The sequence below is a fragment of the Sebastes fasciatus genome, chromosome 15 (assembly GCF_043250625.1).
Source record: "Sebastes fasciatus isolate fSebFas1 chromosome 15, fSebFas1.pri, whole genome shotgun sequence".
NCBI lineage: Eukaryota > Metazoa > Chordata > Actinopteri > Perciformes > Sebastidae > Sebastes > Sebastes fasciatus.
In genome coordinates this window covers 31,360,089-31,379,760 of record NC_133809.1, presented here as the reverse complement: position 1 = coordinate 31,379,760, position 19,672 = coordinate 31,360,089, and the positions used below count along the sequence as shown (strand labels likewise).

At 41.4% G+C, this 19,672-nt stretch overlaps 1 protein-coding gene and 2 non-coding genes across 3 annotated transcripts; all 3 read right to left on the bottom strand.

Moving 5' to 3' along the window:
* Positions 1-214: 214 nt before the first annotated feature.
* On the bottom strand, positions 215-286 carry trnaq-uug (transfer RNA glutamine (anticodon UUG)). Its single transcript has one exon. It is a non-coding gene; the product is annotated as a tRNA-Gln (tRNA).
* Positions 287-3,810: 3,524 nt separating this feature from the next.
* On the bottom strand, positions 3,811-3,883 carry trnaq-uug (transfer RNA glutamine (anticodon UUG)). The gene has a single exon. It is a non-coding gene; the product is annotated as a tRNA-Gln (tRNA).
* Positions 3,884-6,720: 2,837 nt separating this feature from the next.
* Positions 6,721-19,646, bottom strand: LOC141783046 (cyclin-K-like). Its single transcript, XM_074659968.1, has 11 exons — positions 19,036-19,646; positions 18,745-18,909; positions 18,134-18,215; positions 17,568-17,697; positions 11,228-11,335; positions 9,364-9,421; positions 8,829-8,998; positions 8,542-8,717; positions 8,425-8,455; positions 8,232-8,303; positions 6,721-7,304 (listed from the first exon to the last, which is right to left on the bottom strand). Exons 3-11 carry the CDS (start codon positions 18,164-18,166, stop codon positions 6,850-6,852), a joined length of 1,233 nt encoding a protein of 410 aa, XP_074516069.1. The 5' UTR covers positions 18,167-18,215; positions 18,745-18,909; positions 19,036-19,646; the 3' UTR covers positions 6,721-6,849.
* Positions 19,647-19,672: the final 26 nt, after the last annotated feature.

Genomic DNA, 19,672 nt, shown 5'->3' with positions numbered 1-19,672 from the left:
CGAATACAGACTACCGCCCCTGCTGGTGCGGAGAGTTATTTCCTCTCAAGCAGTATCAGAATGGTCGCGCTAACTGGCCGTCAGCGGTGTGTTCAAATGCAACTTGTAGGCTGAGACAAAGGCAACATGTCGGCCTTCATTGCGTCTAGTTCTTTGATGTCAGTTTGGTGTGTCCGGGTCTTAGTTTTCATCAATGCATGAGTGGCTTAAATTTAAGTTCCACTGAGATTTGAACTCGGATCACTGGATTCAAAGTCCAGAGTGCTAACCATTACACCATGGAACCATAGCACAGTTCAGCCAACAACATGATGTCACCATAATACAGCATACAGCAGCGATAGCACATGACAATACAAGTAACAAAATGGAAAACATAATGACCAAGTGACCACACACATGCAGCACATGAACCTAGCTAATGCTACATTCACAAATTAAATTTCCGGAGGACACAGAGGAACATGATTTTTTTCAGATTACCTGTCTCATGCACTACTGTCAGGATATAATGACCGTTTTATAAAAATAACTTTTTTTAATGATATTTGCTCCAATTCTACGCACTGCAGCTTTAACAGACTTATTAATTTAACAGAATACTCGTCAGATATATTCGTCTAGATGGGGCAGTGATAAATAAATAGCTTTCAGAATAGTTTGGATGAATAGATTATATTTCATTATGCCCTTTGACAAAGATGTGGTGTGTATGACTATTTCAACCTTCTCTCAGCTGCGTCCCCGTCTCCGGCGGTGTGAAACTGATTTGAGAGCAAGTAAAAAAATAAATATAAAAACATGATTCAAAGCGGTAAACATCCACAGCACACAGCCAGCTGTCCTTCCTGCATCTGTCAGTTTAAACTGAGTTGTTTTTAGCCTGGATTATGACTTCTTCATATGTGTGTAATATTATCATACGATATGCTCACCGAGCTCTGATTGGTCAGTAGGAGGTGCTTTTATACGAGTTGATCTCTTATCTGGAACATAACCTGCTCCAGAGCAGGTTGGGTGTTCAGCATCAGTCACCATGGCGATCCACCCCTGTAAGAAGTGAACCACCTTTGTAGGACAGAAAAACCCAGGATTATCCCTTAAATAAGGTCGCTAAGCGCAAATCCTGCTTTGTAGTCAACGTCTCATGTTGTGACTGTAGAGACGGACATATAGTTTGCTTGTCAAAGTTTCCCCAATATCATATTAGTGAAAAATACCAACTGTCAGAAGTGGGATTCGAACCCACGCCTCCAGAGGAGACTGCGACCTGAACGCAGCGCCTTACGCCGGGGCCACACAGCGCGCATCATGCTCGCGTGACGGCAGCGTCACGTCGTGGCCGCGTCATGCCCACCTAGGGTGTTCACACTAGACGCGAGTTACCCACGTCTCGGGAGCGTCCCGGAGCTACCTGTCAGCTGTGTTTTTGCTGTTGCTGACAGCCCTTTCTTTCTACATAGAGTTTGCCTTTTAATGGCCATTTAACTTCATAATAAATGTGATTTATATTTATTTAAGACAAAAAAGGGTAAGAACTGTGTGGTAATTTGTAAATATTATTAAAAACAAGCAAATAAATTCATACATAAATATTAATATATAGCCCATATAAATCCCTCTTTTCTGTCAGTGAAGAGGGATTTATATATATACAATGAGGAGGGATTTCTATGGGCTATATATATATATATATATATATATATATATATAAATCCCTCTTCATTGACAGTGAAGAGGGATTTCTGTGGGCTATATATTAATACAAAAAAATAAATAAATACATTAGTAGTAAGAGAGAGCCTACAGCAATCCCTCTTCACTTTGACTGGCACAGTTTTAAACAACATTTCCAGGGGGTTTCGGGTTCCTGTTCTACAGCATTCCAGGTTGCGGCTTTTATCGAAAACGACTTAATTTACATCTGGGGCGGGACAGCAATTTACATTATAAATGCTGATGTTCCGACATCTCAGGCAACTTGGAGCTTTTCACCACCTTGTTGCTGAACTGCGCCTTGATGGAGAAAAACACCTGAAGTATTTCAGAATGATAAATATAAGTAAAGTGTTTTTTTTATTATTATTATAAAACAAAGCAAAATAAACAGTTTCGTTATTTGTTAACCTTTAGAAAACGAAAATTATTATTAAATATCTTTAAAAAAATTAAATAACACCTCTAAAAGAAAGAACAATAAAGTTACGTGGTGTTTGTTGAGAGAGAGAGAGAGAGAGAGAGAGAGAGAGAGAGAGAGAGAGAGAGCGAGAGAGAGCGAGAGAGAGAGCGCATCGGAAAAATACTGCCAACTATCACCTGATGTTCTTATAACCTATTAACCGAGTCTATTATATGTATAGCATATGTAGGGTTTCTGCTATGACTACTACAGTGTTTACATAATTAAAAGCCTGTACTATATTAACTTGATGGAAACCTGCAAGCAGACAACTGCTTTATTTAGAGTATTTCAGAATAAAAGCATTGTGTTAATGAATGAATGATTCTGTGCACTAAAAACGCTAGAGGACTTTTATTTTGAAATCTAGATAGGAAGTGTAAAATATTGATGGTCAGTGACATATTCTACAGATGTCTAGACATGGAAACTGTAGTAATCTTGCTCATATACTGTCAATAGATCACCTTCACTGTCTGTTGCTGCTGGGAGACGCAGCCGAGAGGTAAGCGGCAAGCGTGAAAAATAGGCGAGCCTTCTATTCTATAAAATAGACGCACGTCAGACGTGCGTCTGACGCCCGTCTGACGTGCGTCTCATGCGGGCAGTGTGTCCACTCTAACCTGTTAACATGGACGCCGAAATAAAAAACAACACGCGACGTTGCCGTCACGCGAGCATGATGCGCGCTGTGTGGCCCGGGCTTTAGACCGCTCGGCCATCCTGACTGTTGCTGCTTATGTTGACCACATAATTTTACCCTGGACTGGATGACTTCCGATCCAAAGCAGGAAGGGACATAGATTGGGGTGTAAGTGTAGACTAAATAGATTACATCAAATGTCTGTCTAAATACAGAGCTAAGACATGTGTTGCAGCAGACAGGACGGCACAGATGATCAAGGCAGCACATTTCTGCCCTGTTAGCATTGTGACCCCTACAGACCTCTGCTAGAAAACAAACTTTACCTGCCTAGAAGCTTTCAAACAAATCTTTTCGGCTGTCCACTTGTGTTCAGATCTCTCAGGATGCATGTTAATGCCTGGTCTGAACAGGGCTTTTGTACCGAGCCCCCCTAAACCCCCTAGGAGAAAATAACCCGTTCCTTCGAGTTAGGTATCTCGAGGGAACGAGATACATACTGTAACTCAAGGGGAACGAGTTACCTAACTCGAGGGAACGAGCTACATAACTCGAGGGAACGAGCTACATAACTCGAGGGAACGAGTTACTTCACAGAGCACTTCTTCCAATCATTCCTGACAGTCCACGCATTGCTGATGTACAGAGCCCCCCTTCATGATGTACTTCGGTAAAGTGTGTACAAGTGTGTATCATAACAACGGCTTGTATCCACAGTCTTCGGTCTTTCGGTTTCCCTTTCTGAATGACGAATACAGACTACCGCCCCCTGCTGGTGTGGAGAGTTATTTCCTCTCACGCAGTATCAGAACGTACGTACTAACTGGCCGTTGGCTGTGGTCTTTGCGGTGTGTTCAAATGCAACTTGTCAGTCAAGACAAAGGCGACATGATGCAACGTGACAGTCTGGCTTCATTGCCACTAGTTCTTCGATGCTAGTTTGGTGCGTCCGAGCCTTAGTTTTCACCAATGCTCGATTCACCAATTTAGGTTCCACCGAGATTTTGAACTCGGATCACTGGATTCAAAGTCCAGAGTGCTAACCATTACACCATGGAACCATAGCACAGTTCAGCCAACAACATGATGTAATCATAATACAGCATACAGCAGCGATAGCACATGAACATAACCTGTGGACTGGATGACTTCTGATCCAAAGCAGGAAGGGACATAGACTGGGGTGTACCTGTAGACTAAATAGATTACATCAAATGTCTGTCTAAATACAGAGCTAAGACATGTGTTGCAGCAGACAGGACGGCACAGATGATCAAGGCAGCACATTTCTGCCCTGTTAGCCCTGAACGAGATACATACTGTAACTCAAGGGGAACGAGTTACCTAACTCGAGGGAACGAGTTACTTCATAGAGCACTTCCTCCAATCATTCCTGACAGTCCACGCATTGCTGATGTACGGAGCCCCCCTAGATGATGTACTTCGGTAAAGTGTGAAAGATATTGACAGATTCAAACTTCCTGGATCAATAACTCATAACCAAAACGTTGTTAAAACACCAACCAAGTGAAGGAGCTAGCATACGGCTTGGTCGTTACTCATTCCCCGCCAAATAGGGAAAGAGAAGTTTACGAGGTTGTACAGTATGACTGTGATGATAGAAATCCCTCTGGATGAGAAACCATCCAAAACACCTGATACATGTTGCTCATAGGTATGCCTGACTCCATCACCACAGGTAGAGAAGGAATGTTTTTCATGTCACTTGCAAGTCGCACGGGGGAATGTGGGCTATAGTGTCTGTGATAATGCATAACCGACAATCAATCATGGTATTAAGTAGTTCCAGTAGGACATACTTGCCTTATTCACAACTTACCTTTTGTTTTCACTGCTTATATTCTATAATATCTACATACAATGTTAATTCACTAGCCTGTGCTACTACTCTGTGAGTGTTGTCAAACAACAGGATGGGGTGTGCAGAGATTTTACTTAAAACCCACTTAGAGGCGCTGAAAAACATCTCCAAATATGGCTAAGGGAAAAAAGCTGGTGAAACAATAGTGTATGGAACGGTGATGAACAGGTTTGGGGTCTGGGGCATGTTCTCCCAAACAAACCCCACAGAAAGAGGAGGTATTACATTTTATAAATGTACAGTATGTCGTTAAACACTGGGTTCAGTCTTAGGTGAGAGGGCTGTGTAAATGTTGGTGTCATCAGCATAGCTATGATAAAAAATCGTATTATCATTAATGATTTGTCTAAATGGGAGCATATCAAATTTGATTAATAAAGGCCATAAAATTGACCCCTGGGGGACACCACAGGTCAAGGACAGTGGTGTTGAGGTAAAAAGCTGTCTGATCCCGGGGACTGCCCTAACTCCCCCGCTAGTTCAGCAAACTTTCTATTGCTGCCGTTACACAGGTTAGACCCAACACTCCACCAGCCCGCTGGGACTCCCGGCGCTAGGGTTTGCGCTGGCTGAATTTGAGTTGCTACAGCCGCTAACTGAAGGTCCATCTCCCAGAGCTGCCACCCGCCCGGAAACATGAGCCGTTTTCTCATTTCTGCCACTTTGGATTTAATCCAATAAATAAACCAACAAAACGCATACAGATCCTTTACCTTCAACGTGATTGACAGCCCTTGGGGAGGCTCTACTTCTTCATCTTCTCATGTTGGACTGAGGACAGACTGGACGCTACAGTGACTCACAAGGAAGAAGTGGTATTACAGGACAGGACAGCCGGGGCTAGCTGGTTAGCATGCTCATTTCAGTAGATATCTCTGCAACACAATACATAGACGTCTCTGACATAATGTCAACACTGTAAACCTTCACATTCTGGTGATAATGTTGGTTCATTTGCTGTATGTTTTAAACTAAAATTCTGTTCGGATCTTAGACATCGCACCTTTAAATACCACACAGTTAAAAATCATTCAAAAGATGACATTTGGAACATAAAGATGAGCTCATCCAAATGAACTGTTCCGCTCTATGTAAAACAGAAACATTTATACCTTATATAAATTGTTATAGATTTATAAGTGAATTTAAGAGACTATTGTAATACCATTACATTTTTTAAAAAAGTAACAGGGAAATTATTTAAAATAATGTACTATTAGCTACACACTTGTAGTCTGACTGGTTTATTACATTTTATCGTAAAAAAAGAGTAAACATTGAAAGCATTTTTGAAAGGGTGCGCTTATGTATTCACAACATTACATGCTTACCGGTATACATACTGTACATATAAACAGATTTTATTTGGCACCAACCTATTTTAAGTTTCTGAAACGGTTTTCTTTACACATAAAAAGAATGAAATTCAGAAAATGCCATTATATAGCAGTTCAATAGAAGTGGACAAGGGAAACATATTTCTGCGTGAACTGAACTGAAATGGTTGTCCTTAAATAAAAGATATTTTTCAGACAAAAACAATGGGCTGGACAATGATAAACTGATGAAAAAAAAAACTGCCTTTTACAGTAACTGTGTTCTCTTTACTATGCTAATAAAAATATAACAGTAGGAAACTTATGTGCTATTAAACACAAAACATGTCTTCCAATCAATATTTAAATAGGACGAGGCAATAACTGAGTTTTGGTTATCCGAGTAGAAGATGAATACGGTTTGCATTCAAATATGACATAATGTGTTTTGCAAAAAAGAAGAGTGCTAAAGGAAGACATTCATTTTACAATCCTCAATGCGTCTGTTAACACTGCCAGTTCAAGTAAATCCTACGTGAACTTTTCAGATTTATGTAAAAGTACACATTCTCAGAATTGGAACAAAAACAGATGTTGGCACAAATGAGTTGCATTCTCTTTCCTATCGTTATCAGCTCCACATCATTGTGTAATGAAGACTTTTTTGAAGAACTGAGAACAATGAAGTGTTTTCCTTTGTCTTAAAAGGTGAAAATGTTCAGATCATTAAAGTTGCTTACGGTCGTGATTTTATGACAATTTGAACAATTTAAAATCATTTAAACATCTGAACTTTTCTGAACCTTTTGCTGTCTTTGCTTTGTGGTACTCATCTCATCCATGTACCCCGACTCAGACCGCTGACTGGAGGCATCCTAGCTGGCAGCGGAGGGGGTAGCTGATTGTGTCCAACAGTTGATGGTGGTGGGAACCCACTGCTCAAACTAGGCGCCATCCCCATGACTGAGGGAGGAGGTGCAAGCAGGTAGCTATAGGCTGAGAGTGGTGGAGTGTGGTAGGATGTGGTGCCTGGGGGGTAGTGGTGGTAGCCCAGCAATGGAGCACAGGCCTGGGGTACAGTGGTATAACAAGAGGCCTCTGTCTTCATCATGGACTGGAGCTTCTGGTAGCCTTCGCTGGAGACCAGGGAGCTGGAGGTGGGGAGGTCCATGGGTGGAGGAGGTGGTGGAGGAGGTGGTGGAGGTGGGCAGTGGGGTAAAGGTGGCAGGGGGGGTTTAGATGGGAGATCTGGGGCTGGTGGGTAGGAGGAAGGGGGTTTATAGTCTGTGGGAGAAGAGAAAAATGCAGTGAAAAAAGTCCAGAGAGGCTACTGAGCTGGAACACAAACGGTGCTTGTTGATCACACATCAATCTGTCTGTTAGTTTACATCTTAAAATACAAGACAGACTTTAAATGACCTGCTAGTCTATCTCACACACACAGCATAGCAGTCTAGTTTTCACATTTGAATTATATATTTGAACAATATGCTGAAAGGTTATTATGGAATTTTTTCATAATGATGGCAAAACATTTTTTAGCTTTTTCTCTTAAAACAGCTGCCTTCAGCGGCTGAAAACAACGCTATGAGAGCGGTGAGAGTGAACCTAAACAGCTAAACAATGAGCTGATGCTCAATATAAAGCATCATAACCCCGGGAGGAGCTGCAGATTCAGCTGATATTTCTATGTACGTTCATCACTACCAGAGACACCTTTCATATTGTCACATTATTTTATACATTTTTAATATACAAATATTGATTATACCTGCTTTAAAGGATGCATTTATTCAAGACCACATATGTTTATATATTTTGAAACATTGTTACATTAAGATTTCTTTCAGCACCTGCAGACATGCTGATTTAAATGTCCTACTTGGTTTAACAGATGTTTTAGTAGAGTAGTGTAGAAATGAGTGAGAATCGGGTAGAATGTCACTGTCAAACTGAAGAAGACGTAGGGATAAGTATTTTCTTAATTGTACTGCGTATGTGAAGTACTCTTCTTCACTGTGGCAAGAATACAAATGACCACCTTTTGAACCATGAAAAAGGTGAAAAGTAAATATAAAGAATATGGGCGAAAAATGTTATTACTGTAGTCAACTATTCAGTCATTTCATCTGTTTATTTATTTGATTCCAGTTTTGTTTTTTCAAACAACTGATGCTGTTTTTAATAGCGTTAAGGGCAGAAGACACTGACCTGGGTTTATGGAGACTGGAGGAGGAGGGGGTGGAGGAGGAGGAGGTGGAGGAGGTTCTAGATTTGTGAGCTCTGGAAAACAAAAAGACAAGATAAAGAAAAACAATGTAAAATGACAGTGTATGGATGAATGAGCTTAAACTCTGTGAGTTGTGTGTTTGGTGTCTACTAGTTAGGCAGGATTTTTACTTACTATTGGACTTGCTGTCATCTTTGGGAGAGGGCTAAAAAACAAGACAACCGATATCAGTCAGAGTCAGAAAGAGCATAATTTAAGGCAGAAAATTAGATGGAACAAACACCCACTCACCTGGCCTAGTCTGGGTGGTCTGGGGCTGGTCTGAGGAGAGGCCTTCTTGGCAGGCGTTGGGGCAGCGGTGGGGGGCAGGATGGAAGGTGGTGGGGGGTTTTCATCAGTCCCTATCCCTCCATCAGGTATCGGCTGCTTGGCCTGAGAATACAAGTCCAGGATCTGGTGGCAGATATCTTGTGACGGAGGAGAGTAGGGAAGGAGAAGCAAAGGAAACAGGAGAATAGAAAGATTAGAAAACATTGTACTAAAATATACTATGAATACTGTGACAGTATTCTCATTACCTTCCAGCACCTCCACAGGCACATCATGGACAAACTGCTCCCACCAGCGCCGGGACGATTGCTTGGAAGTCCAGTCCTGGATGTCAAACTTACAGAGACGTCCAGCCAGATACATGACAGCCACAGCTATGATCTGTGGCTCCCACTGCAAGGCCACCATGGTGCAAAGGCTTGGGAGGACCAAAATGGATACTATTATTATTATTACCCTAGTGCAGATCTGTCAATCTGCTAACATCTTGCAGTCAAACAGAGTTTGAAATGATTCTTTTTAGATTAGCCTGCCCTTCAGAGCCAGTACTAGAACTAGAGTTTACTGTCCTATAATCCTTTCTAAGACTTGATCAAATATGTTCTAAATGTTGAGGCTGTTTCACCATGACAAGAATACAATTCTATGGGAAACAATAAAAACCACCTTTTCAAAACACAAAAAAGGTGAAATGAAATACACTGAATATTGGCACAAAATATTATTACCTTGATCAACCTTAAAATTCCTGTTTCAGTCACAAATACTGGTTTCTGAACTCACCTATCATTCACAAAGGTCCAGGCCATCTGGACCAGCTTCTGCACTTTATTCTTGTCACCTGAAAAACAGTAATAGTGTGTCTGTCAGCTTCTTCCCTCCCTCTGAAACTGGATACTGAACTTCCTAACCAACAGATCCCAGTCTGTTAGGTTAGACAACCACCCCCCACTGACCCTCACCCTGAACACCGGCGTCCCACAGGGCTACATTCTGAGTCCTCTACTCCCTCTTCACCTACAACTACATGCCTGCTCATGGTTCCAACTAGGAATGCACCGATACCAGTATCAGGTATCGGGTCCGATACTGTGCTCATGTACTGGTACTCGTACTCGTACTCGCAAAACGGCTCCGATACAACGGCACCGATACCACTTTACAGCAGCGCGATGTTAAACTCTCGTCACCACCTTTCGGGTCCTCAAGCTCCACGTCCCCGACGGTGTGGGCGAGACGGGCCAGTGGTGCGCCTGACCCCACTGGGCAGGGATCCAACCTCAGCCGGCGCGCGCCGGCCCTCACTTTCATTGCTCTACGGGGTTTTGCTTGCACCCTCTGACTCGCGCATATGTTAGACTCCTTGGTCCTTGTTTCAAGATGGGTCGGGTGGGTTGCAGACATCGCCACAGACCCCTTGCGTCTTTTACGTGGGCCGCGGCACGGGGGAGCAGGGAGCCCCGTCACGGTGTGGCGAGGTCCGGGCGGGGAGCCCGAGCCACCTTCGCCCCGAGCCTTTCCATGCCAACCTAGAGCCAGTCGCGGCACACCGCCTCGTATGCGGGACTCCCCAGCCTGCCGTGTGTCGCTCACACCCTCCAGCTGGCTGTTAACCAGGGTCTTTTGGCACAGAGAAGTACTGGTATCGGTACTCGGTATCGGCGAGTACCCAAATGTAAGTACTTGTACTTGTACTCGGTCTGAAAAAAGTGGTATCATCCCTAGTTCCAACACCATTATCAAGTTTGCAGACGACACAACGGTGGTTGACCTCATCAACAACAACGGTGAGTCGGCCTACAAGGAGGAGGTCCAACGCCTGGCAGCATAGTGCGCTGACAACAACCTGGCCCTCAGCACCAAGGAGACCAATGATCTCATCGTAGACTTCAGAAAGACCAAAGGTGGCACACACACACACCCATTTGTGTCAACAGAAGGAGGTTGAGCGTGTCACCAGCTTTAAGTTTCTGAGTATCCACATCTCCAAGGAGCTCTCATGGACCCTCAGCACTTCGACCCAAGTCAAGAAGGCTCACCAGTGTCTCTTCTTATTGAGGAGACAGAAGACCGTCCATCTGTCTCCCCAGATTCTGGTAAATTTCTACCGCTGCACCATAGAGCATCCTCATCAACTGCATCTCAGTATGGAACGGCAACTGCTCTGTCTCTGACCGGAAAGCACTGCAGAGGGTGATGATTACTGCCCAACGCATCACTAGCTCTGCACTTCCTGCCGCAAGCATCGTCATGGACACCTCTCACCCCGGCAACAGACTGTTTTCCCTCCTCCCCTCTGGGAGGCGCAACAGGACTCTCCATTCTGGTACCATCAGCTTCATCCCCTCAGCTGTCACCTTGCTCTGCACCTCGGTGACAGCAACTCTCCCCACCCATGGTACATGGTACTCTGTGCAATGGCAATAAAGTTGAATCTAATCTAATTCATTCTGAAAATGTTTTTGTAATTGTATTTGAGGGGAATATTGTTTCAATCTTGACACAGATTTAGTCAAACTAATTAATCCTGACACACTACAGTCAAGGTCACATGCAAATTTATGTTCTCCATATTTTTCCCAATATATTTGTTTATACTGGATTTTTGTCAAATGCCCCAAAAGCAGACAAAGAGAAACAGAGGTACCTTTGAGTTGCTTGGCATAGCGCAGCAGGAACTGGTAGGGATGCTCCACCTGCAGGTCAAACTTGATGGTCTGCAGCAGGATGCGCTCCAACACCATGACCTCCTCCTGTTAGGAAAAGGGGTTTTCTTTGAGCAAACAGTGACAGACTTTTTTTATAAGAAATACCCAGCACTCCTTAAATAGATAAAGTTACAGTCCGCAGCTCGTCTGTCAAAATTCTGAAGGTAGAAGAAGAGGCTGTCTGTAACGTGGCAGCAGGAAATGCATATTTTCACTAAATGCAGTCATTGCCAACACAGGGCCCCATTTCACTGCAAAGGTAAGATGATCATAAAACACACATCTTCTTACATTTGAGGGGTGGGGAGTTTCCACAAAGCGTTGACCTAAAGACACTTTTAAAAACATTTGTAGATTGATGAGCATTAAAGGTGTCTCAGGAAGTCTATTAGCTTAAGGAGTAAATGCTAACCAAGGTTTTTGTTAATTTAACGTTTTATGCTTTCATCATGACTACTAATGCTTTCTGTAAATGTCCAAGGGAAAGAAAGGGACTGGAGCACACTGATTGATTTGCACCCTTTGATTGTGCGAACAGACTGCTTGTTTGCAAACTAATTTGTGTCCTCCAGTCTCTTTCGTTCCCTTAGAAGTTTGTTCTCAAACTGAGAAGCACCTGATTCAGCTGCATACTGCTGGAAGATGCGCTGAGAACCCTGTTTCAACTAGCTTTCTGCAAACAGTGTATAGGTAAGAAGGATGCGGCATGAATTAAGAGTTTAAAAAAACATTTTAACCCTTGCGCTTTCCCTTTTTTTCCAAACACTGGTAACACTGGAAGAGAGAGGGGCTTACAAGCCGGAAATGGACATTATGGCTACATCCTGGACCTCTGGCTCAGTACTACAGCCCATGAATTATCCTTACATTATAAAATACACCAGAAAAAAGATATACATATTACTCTGAAGCACATCAAATATATTCACAACTTAATTGTTTTTTCATATTTAAAACAAACTTACAAGAGTAAGGAAATGTGAAATTGATGCAATAACTTTGGAGGATCATGCTCCAATAATACTAACAATGGGATTGGAAATAGAAAGAGGGAAAACATTATGGCGATTAAATAACTCCCTGCTTGAAGATAAGGGATTCAGGGATAAAGTTCAACAAGTTACAAAAAGCTACCTTCAGAACAATGACAATGGAGAAGTGACAGCGGTTGTACTATGGGAAGCAGCAAAAGCAATGATGCGTGGAGAGATAATATCATTTCAACCTGGAAAAAGAAAAACTCACAAAAGGAAAGAAATGCAATCAAAATGGAAGTAGGGAGGCTACAAGGAAACATGAGAATACAGGTGATGAAAATATAAATTAAATATATCGTTAACAGATGAAATAGAAAAAGCTCTCGCCTTCACGAGACAAAAATATTATGATAATAGCCAAAAAGCTTTAAAGCTTCTGGCGTTAAGGTTAAAAAAGCAAAAGGAACGAGTCATGATTTCTAGAATACAAGAGGAATACTCTAGTTACCACATTGAAAAATCAAAAATAGCAGAAAGTTTTTTTTATTAAATATTATCAAAATGTATAAAAGGAAATAGAAAGTAATAATAATGAAAGTAAACTATATCTGACCTCATTGAACTTACCCCAGGTGAATGAGGATCAAAACTCACAACTGACTCAAACAATAACTCCTCAAGACATTCTATCAGCGATTCAGAAAAGTAAGCGGGATAAAAGCCCGAGAAGTGATGGATATAAAAATTAATTTTATATAACATTAAAAGAAGATCTCATGCCAATTTTGTATAATTTATTCAACTGGATTTTGGAGTATGGCCTCCCACATGGAACTCCTCTATTATCACTGTAATACCAAAAGAAGGGAAGGACTTTACTGAATGTAGTTCATACAGACCTATCTCTATTAAATGTGGACCAAAAATAGTTTACATCAATCGTAGCCAATAGGTTATCCAAAATAACTCCTCTTCTATTAAATTCAGATCAGACAGGTTTTATTCAGAATAGATTACTTTCAGATAATGTCCGACGAACCCTGAATCTACTAGATCACTCGATAAGGTTGGAGATCTACATCTGGACGTCGACAGCTGTTCTTTCTCCCCATCCTCGGAAGTCCGCAACCTGGGTGTCATCCTGGACCCAACTCTTTCATTCCAGTCTCACATCAAGTCCATCACCAAATCTGCTTTCTTCCACCTAAAAAACATCCCTCGACACCGGCAATCACTCTCTGACTCCGTGGCAGAAACCCTCACCACGCCTTCGTCACCTCCCATTTGGACTACTGCAATGGAGTTCTGTCCGGGGTTCCTAGCGAAGCCCTGGACAGGCTCCAGTATGTGCAAAACTCAGCTGCCAGGGTTCTGACCCTTACGAAGCCCTGGCAGCACATCACCCCCACCCTCATCCACCTCCACTGGCTCCCAGTCAAGTCCCGCATCACCTACAAAATCCTCCTCCTCACCTACAAATCCCTCAATGCCCTGGCTCCTCAGTACTTATCTGACCTCCTCCACCCATACACACAGTCCTGGTACCTGAGATCCTCAGGCCCGGGTCAGCTCTCCATCCCCCACACAAACCTACCAACTTTTGGGGACAGAGCTTTCAGTGTGACAGCCCCCCCACCCTCTGGAACTCTCTCCCCATAGAGCTCCGCAACGCCCCATCTCTGGACAGCTTCAAAAGACTTCTTAAAACCCACCTCTTCAACAAGGCCTATGGCCTCTAGCTACTGCTATGTTCCGTTTGTTGTGTCTATTTATGTCTATGTTAAGTGTCCTTGGGTTTCTTGAAAGGCGCTATATAAATCCAAGTTATTATTATTATAAATATTATTAAGGTCCAGAGAGCAACTATGACTGTTAACCCTAGATGCTGAAAAAGCTTTCGATCGACTGTCATGGCAATTTATATTTGATACATGTGAAGCTTTTGGATTTGATCACAAGTTTATAAAAATTTTACAAATAATGTACAATCAACTAAATGCAAGAGTCAGTCAATGGGACATTATCTGAAGTATTCAGTCTTAGGAGAGGTACAAGACAAGGTGATCCTCTATCACCACAAATATTTGCACTATGTATGGAACCTTTAGCTGAAAGTATAAGAATAAATAAATCAATAACTGGAATAAAAATGGGAGAAAATGAACATAAATTAACACTGATGATGTGATAGTTTACCTAACAAACATTCAAAAATCTCTATCAGTATTAATAGAAGAAATTGGAAAATGTAGCTTATATCTGGATACAAAATAAAATATTAATAAAACAGAAGCAATGTCAATCGAGAGAGCAAATTAATAAAGAGCTTAAGAGAAAATATAATTTTAAGTGGGAATGCAGTAAATTAAAATATCTAGGGATAAGAATTCCCAGAAATGTGGAGGACCTGTTCTCAATAAACTACTCAAGATTAATAGATCAAGTTAGAGAAGAGTTGAATAGATGGAAAATATTAAATGTATCCATCCTTGAAAATATTAATTAAAATGACCACACTTCCAAAATGTACCTACTTATATAGAACCAAAATATTTTAAGGAATGGGCCAACACCCTTAGAAAATCTATATTGGAAGACAAAAAAACAAGAGTAAAATTGAAAAACTTAAAGCAATTAAAATCCAATAGGGGGTTGGCACTGCCAGATCTAAATACTGTATATATTTCTAGGCAGCCCAGATAAAGCACTTAATGACATGAATGAGTGAAACAGAAAAAACTAAATGGAAAATTATAGAAAAGAGCTCAGTTCAATCATTAGATGCAGTAATATTTGGTAGGAGTAAAGGAAAAAATAGTGGAATAAATAACTATTGCATTTCAAACACAGTAAAAACATGGAGGAGGATTGTTAAGGTAATGAATATAACAGAAAATGAAATGTTTTATTTGAAGGAAATAGCTGGAGATCCAGAATTTGAACCAAATGCAACAGACATGGTCTTTAACATAAAATGGGAAAAGGAGTTTGGAACACAAATAACTGATGAAGAATGGAAACAGATGTCGAGTGAAATACATAACACAACCAGTTCCTTGTTCTGGAGAGAATTCACTTGGAAAATAAATATGACATATTTCTTGACACCTGAAATAACTTCCAAATATAAAAGAAGACCAAGCTCTCAGTGCTGGAGAAACTGGGGTGAAAGTAACGTAAATCATTCACACATTTTCTACACATGCAGTCAATAGAATTTGTTTTGGTCAGAAGTTTTTAAGTTTATAGAAGACATTTTCAAAAACAATGTAAGAGCACGTTACTTATTTAGAAAACTCAGAATCACAGCACTGAAGCAAATAACAAAAGGGTGGAAAAAAAACAAACCCCCTGATTTTATAAAATGGAAAAGTTTAATTCAAGAAGTAAAAGTTATGGAAAAGGGAACTCACAGAATAAGGATGTTTTTTGAGAAGAAATGGAGTCTAACAGAAGGAAAAATATAGCTACATGGGTTAACACGCATGCACATATACTGTACACATGCCTGGAGGTGACCTGATGTGAAGGCGGACGCATGTGTGTGCCCATGTAAATGATATTGCTATATCTCTGCACCCCCCCCCCCCCCCCCCCCCCTTTTTGTTTTCAATTAACTTATTTATTTAATGTATTATTTTTCTCTTTGTATTATTATTATTACATTTTTTATTTTTATTTTATTCTATTTTTTTTTTTTATTTCAATTTTGAATGCTGAAGTTGTTTTCTCTAGTGTACTTATTGTGTTTGTCTCTAAGCGCTCAACTACTTAAAAATTGGTTTATAAACTATTGTAATTACGAACTGTAAATTGCATATACGAAAACAACCTTGATAAAAGGGGTAAAAAAGAAAGTATATAAAAAAAAAAAAAAAAAAAAAATAATAAAATACATTATCACAAACTGTAAACACATATATGATCCTATCCAAGCTAAATAAACAAGAGAACAAGAGAAGGGAAACCACAGGCAAGAACATATTTCTGTGTAAAGGACATCTTAAAGCTAGGGTTGGTAGTGTTCTTCAAAAACATTTGTTATATTTGTTGAATTTCTCTTTACATCCCAAAAGCAACCAATAACTCAAATGCTCTGACAAAGAAAAGAAAAGAATCCAGTATCTGTGGCTGCTGCAGGACTGTAAATAATAAGCCCGTCCAATCATTCTCCTGCCTGCCCGTGCGCACTCTGCCCGTGCACTCATCACGTCGCCAGAGTCTTCCACAAGCTGCTAGCTTGACAGCTGTGAGTACTAACAGCAGCCATGTTGTATATATTCATAATGATAATGTTGGGGGAGTGGCGTTGGAGTGAGGCCTGAAGGGACGGACTGTCAGTGTTGATGACTTGGTGTCTTTCTCTCTAGATAGAGGGACTGTTGGAGCTAATGCTGCTAGCTACGTCCACTGGACAAGAGTTGTCAACACTGGGCTGGGGTTTTTCGCTTTGATAACTTTTAAAATCTAGCGTACTTCTGCTAGTTTCTCAACATTACCAATCCTTGCTTTAAGTAACTTGGTCATGTGCTCCAAATGGGCTTGTTTTGTGTTTAAGTGTATTTTTTTTATATAATTCATGCATGTACAATAATTCTATTGTTTTGTTAACGTAATTTCTGCTAAATATTTTAAAAATATTTGATAATTTTCACATATAATCTGGCTTGTACAGCCAATTAAATTACCCAATTGCTCCAATGGAAGTTTTTCCAGCACCATGGACAGTGACTTTAAGGCACTCTTGACAACATGTGCTGTTTTTGAAGATGCATGTACAAATTTAAGGTTTGCAGAATTTCACTTACAGTCAGAAACACTGTGTACCTCTGGGGTGAAGCGCCCAGAAAAGAGAAAACTAAAGGCTGCTGATTAAAATCATTTCTGCATTATTCTCTTGACTTTTTTGAGTCTCTGGCTACATTCCAAAATCGCATACTTTTTCTATTTACTTTTAGTACATACTGCAGCTGCAAAATAAAAAAAAAAAAAAAGCTTACAAAATATGTATTGTTGTATTGTATGCAGTATGCATACAACTGGGCATTCTACTTCATAACACATACATAACATTGTGCCTTGAACTTTTACCCTCTTGCTTATATATCCGCTTCACAGAGGATTGTGGGTCACAATGTCCAGACAGTCATGCAGGCTTGCATACTGCAAAATGCCATCGGATGTAGTAGGACATCCTGGTATTTTTGGCATACTTCATTTGATATACTATGTATTGGGACATACTAAATCTTTCTCTGGCATATGGTAGTATGGGTATTGGAATGCACAGTGAGTCTCAATTTGGGATCATCTCCAAATTGTGCAAACTGGATGTCGTTGAGCAGACTGCGAGCTGTCTTGATGATATCTTTGCACTTCTTTGGGGTTTCCTCCACTTTGCCTGCTAGGAAAAGGCAGCATCCTCCTGTCACCTACAGGTACATGAACCAGGTTAGAAACTAAATGTATTCCTTCAAAATGTACAGAAGCTTCTGTTGCCACTGCACTGGTTGAGAAATGTATAGATGATGCTATGGAAGATTTAAATAATATGAAAAAGATTAGAGGAGTCAGCCGAAGTGATCTCGTCTAACCAGGGTTGTGTCCAGTGCTTCCAAAACACAGTGCAGCAGTTCATTATTGCAGTCCTGTATTTCCTCTATAATTAATTCTCAGAAAACAACAAAAGCTCCAGTTTAAATGTAGGCTACAGTATGTCTTATGGTGCAAAACAGCTCCAAAGTGCACTAATGGCATTGAGAAACCCTCTAGTGTTGCCATACAGTATATCATAGTGGAGAGATTGAGTTTCATCATACACCCACCATATGGTAGTACAAAGAACTCCAGAAAGAATTCCATACTTACATATCTGGGAAACTGCTTGAAGGAGTGGAACATGTAGAAGCGATGGAAGTAAACAATTCCAGTAGCCAGTGTGTCATAGTGCCTGCAGTCATAGAGGTTAAGAAGACTGACAGGTATTTCGACAATTTAAACAGTTCATTACAGCACATCAATCAGTCTCAAGAAGAACTGCTTCCTTCACAGTGCATAGAACTCCCATACAGCCAATTTTATTACACCCTGTAAGCAGCACCACTCGGTCTTGCTGGACATGATAGTGGTCTGAGTGGATTACTGCTGATGATCACAAGCTGCAGTAGAACTTTAATACATATTCATATTCATTATTCATATTTTGCCAAATTATACATTAGTTTACTCTGTAAGTTTATTTGTTTCTTCTGCATTGAAGGTGACATGTGCACAATGTAGCCTACAGCCTGTAGTAGAACACAACCTAGTCACATGGACCAAGAGGAGCTGGATGTTTCACACACCAGCTCATTAGTGAGACAACAGTGGAGGCTCTGTTACCAGCTGATGGTCAGGACTCAACCAGCCAGTAACCGTATCTGTCATCTCGCTATGGTTCCCAGTAGGTTAACTAGCCATGTGTCCCACTAAAAGGATACAGCCCGAGCCGTGTGCCCACATCAAAGATGAAGCGAGCCCCCTCTCTGCGGTACCGAGCCTCAGTGGCCGGGTCCAGTCCCTCGGACTGGGACGGACTGTGGGCCAGGTCCTGTTTGTCCCAGTACCAGCATGGTTTGATGTGTTCCAGGCTGGCCGCGTCCTTCCTGTCCCAGATTAACAGAGGTCTGATGAGGTCCAGGGTGGACGGACCGGCTTTGTCCCGCTAGTAGCAGGACCTAAAGCTGGGCTGGAATGTTCTTCTACTTTTGTGGATGAAATGTGCATCTAACCTGCTAGCAGCTGGTCCAGCCAGACGGAGAACAACAGAAGAGCTCCTCAATACTATTCCACCTAACAGTAACAGTACCAGTACGTTACTAAGGGACACAACCAGTTACTCAGAACCGAGACACAACATGTTCAACCTGAGCTCTCTGCTGCTTCTACACAATCATGACAGGAATCAGCACGTGTGAAAGGTCTACGAGAGGAATCTCAGTGATGTATAAACAGTTCAATATCCTTCATGTGGAGTTGGAGCCGTTCTGTACTCTAGTTGTGCTGCAAGCGAGCCAAGCCAAGCCACTCCAACCAGACAAAGAGCACTGGACTACACCGGAGCGATATTCATGATTGACACGTCTTTCAACCAATCAGTGGAGCTCAAATATGACCATTTATGGCCATTTTAATCTTTCTAAAAGTAAACGTCCAATTGTAAGGCGTGGTGGGAGCAGGGTGGGAGGGGTATAGTGACATTTACATAAATCAGCTGTTTGGTTTCTGCTTTCAACCAAGGAGGCTGAAAAGAGGAGACGTCACGCGTCATATCATCAGGGTTAAACACATGCGCAGTCAAATCTGATCTGCACTCTAGTTACACTGCGCATGCGTCACATCCCTGAGCTCCGCACCGTGTCCCATCCT

Bases quoted from the DNA above. Each gene is read 5' to 3' on its own strand.
- LOC141783046 (XM_074659968.1), bottom strand. From the start codon at position 18,166: ATGTTCCACTCCTTCAAGCAGTTTCCCAGATAT. The intron at 9,422-11,227 runs GTACCTCTGTTT...ACTGTTTTTCAG, and splicing joins CTATGCCAAGCAACTCAAAG to GTGACAAGAATAAAGTGCAG. The intron at 8,456-8,541 runs GTGAGTGGGTGT...CTTGTTTTTTAG, and splicing joins GACCACCCAGACTAGGCCAG to CCCTCTCCCAAAGATGACAG.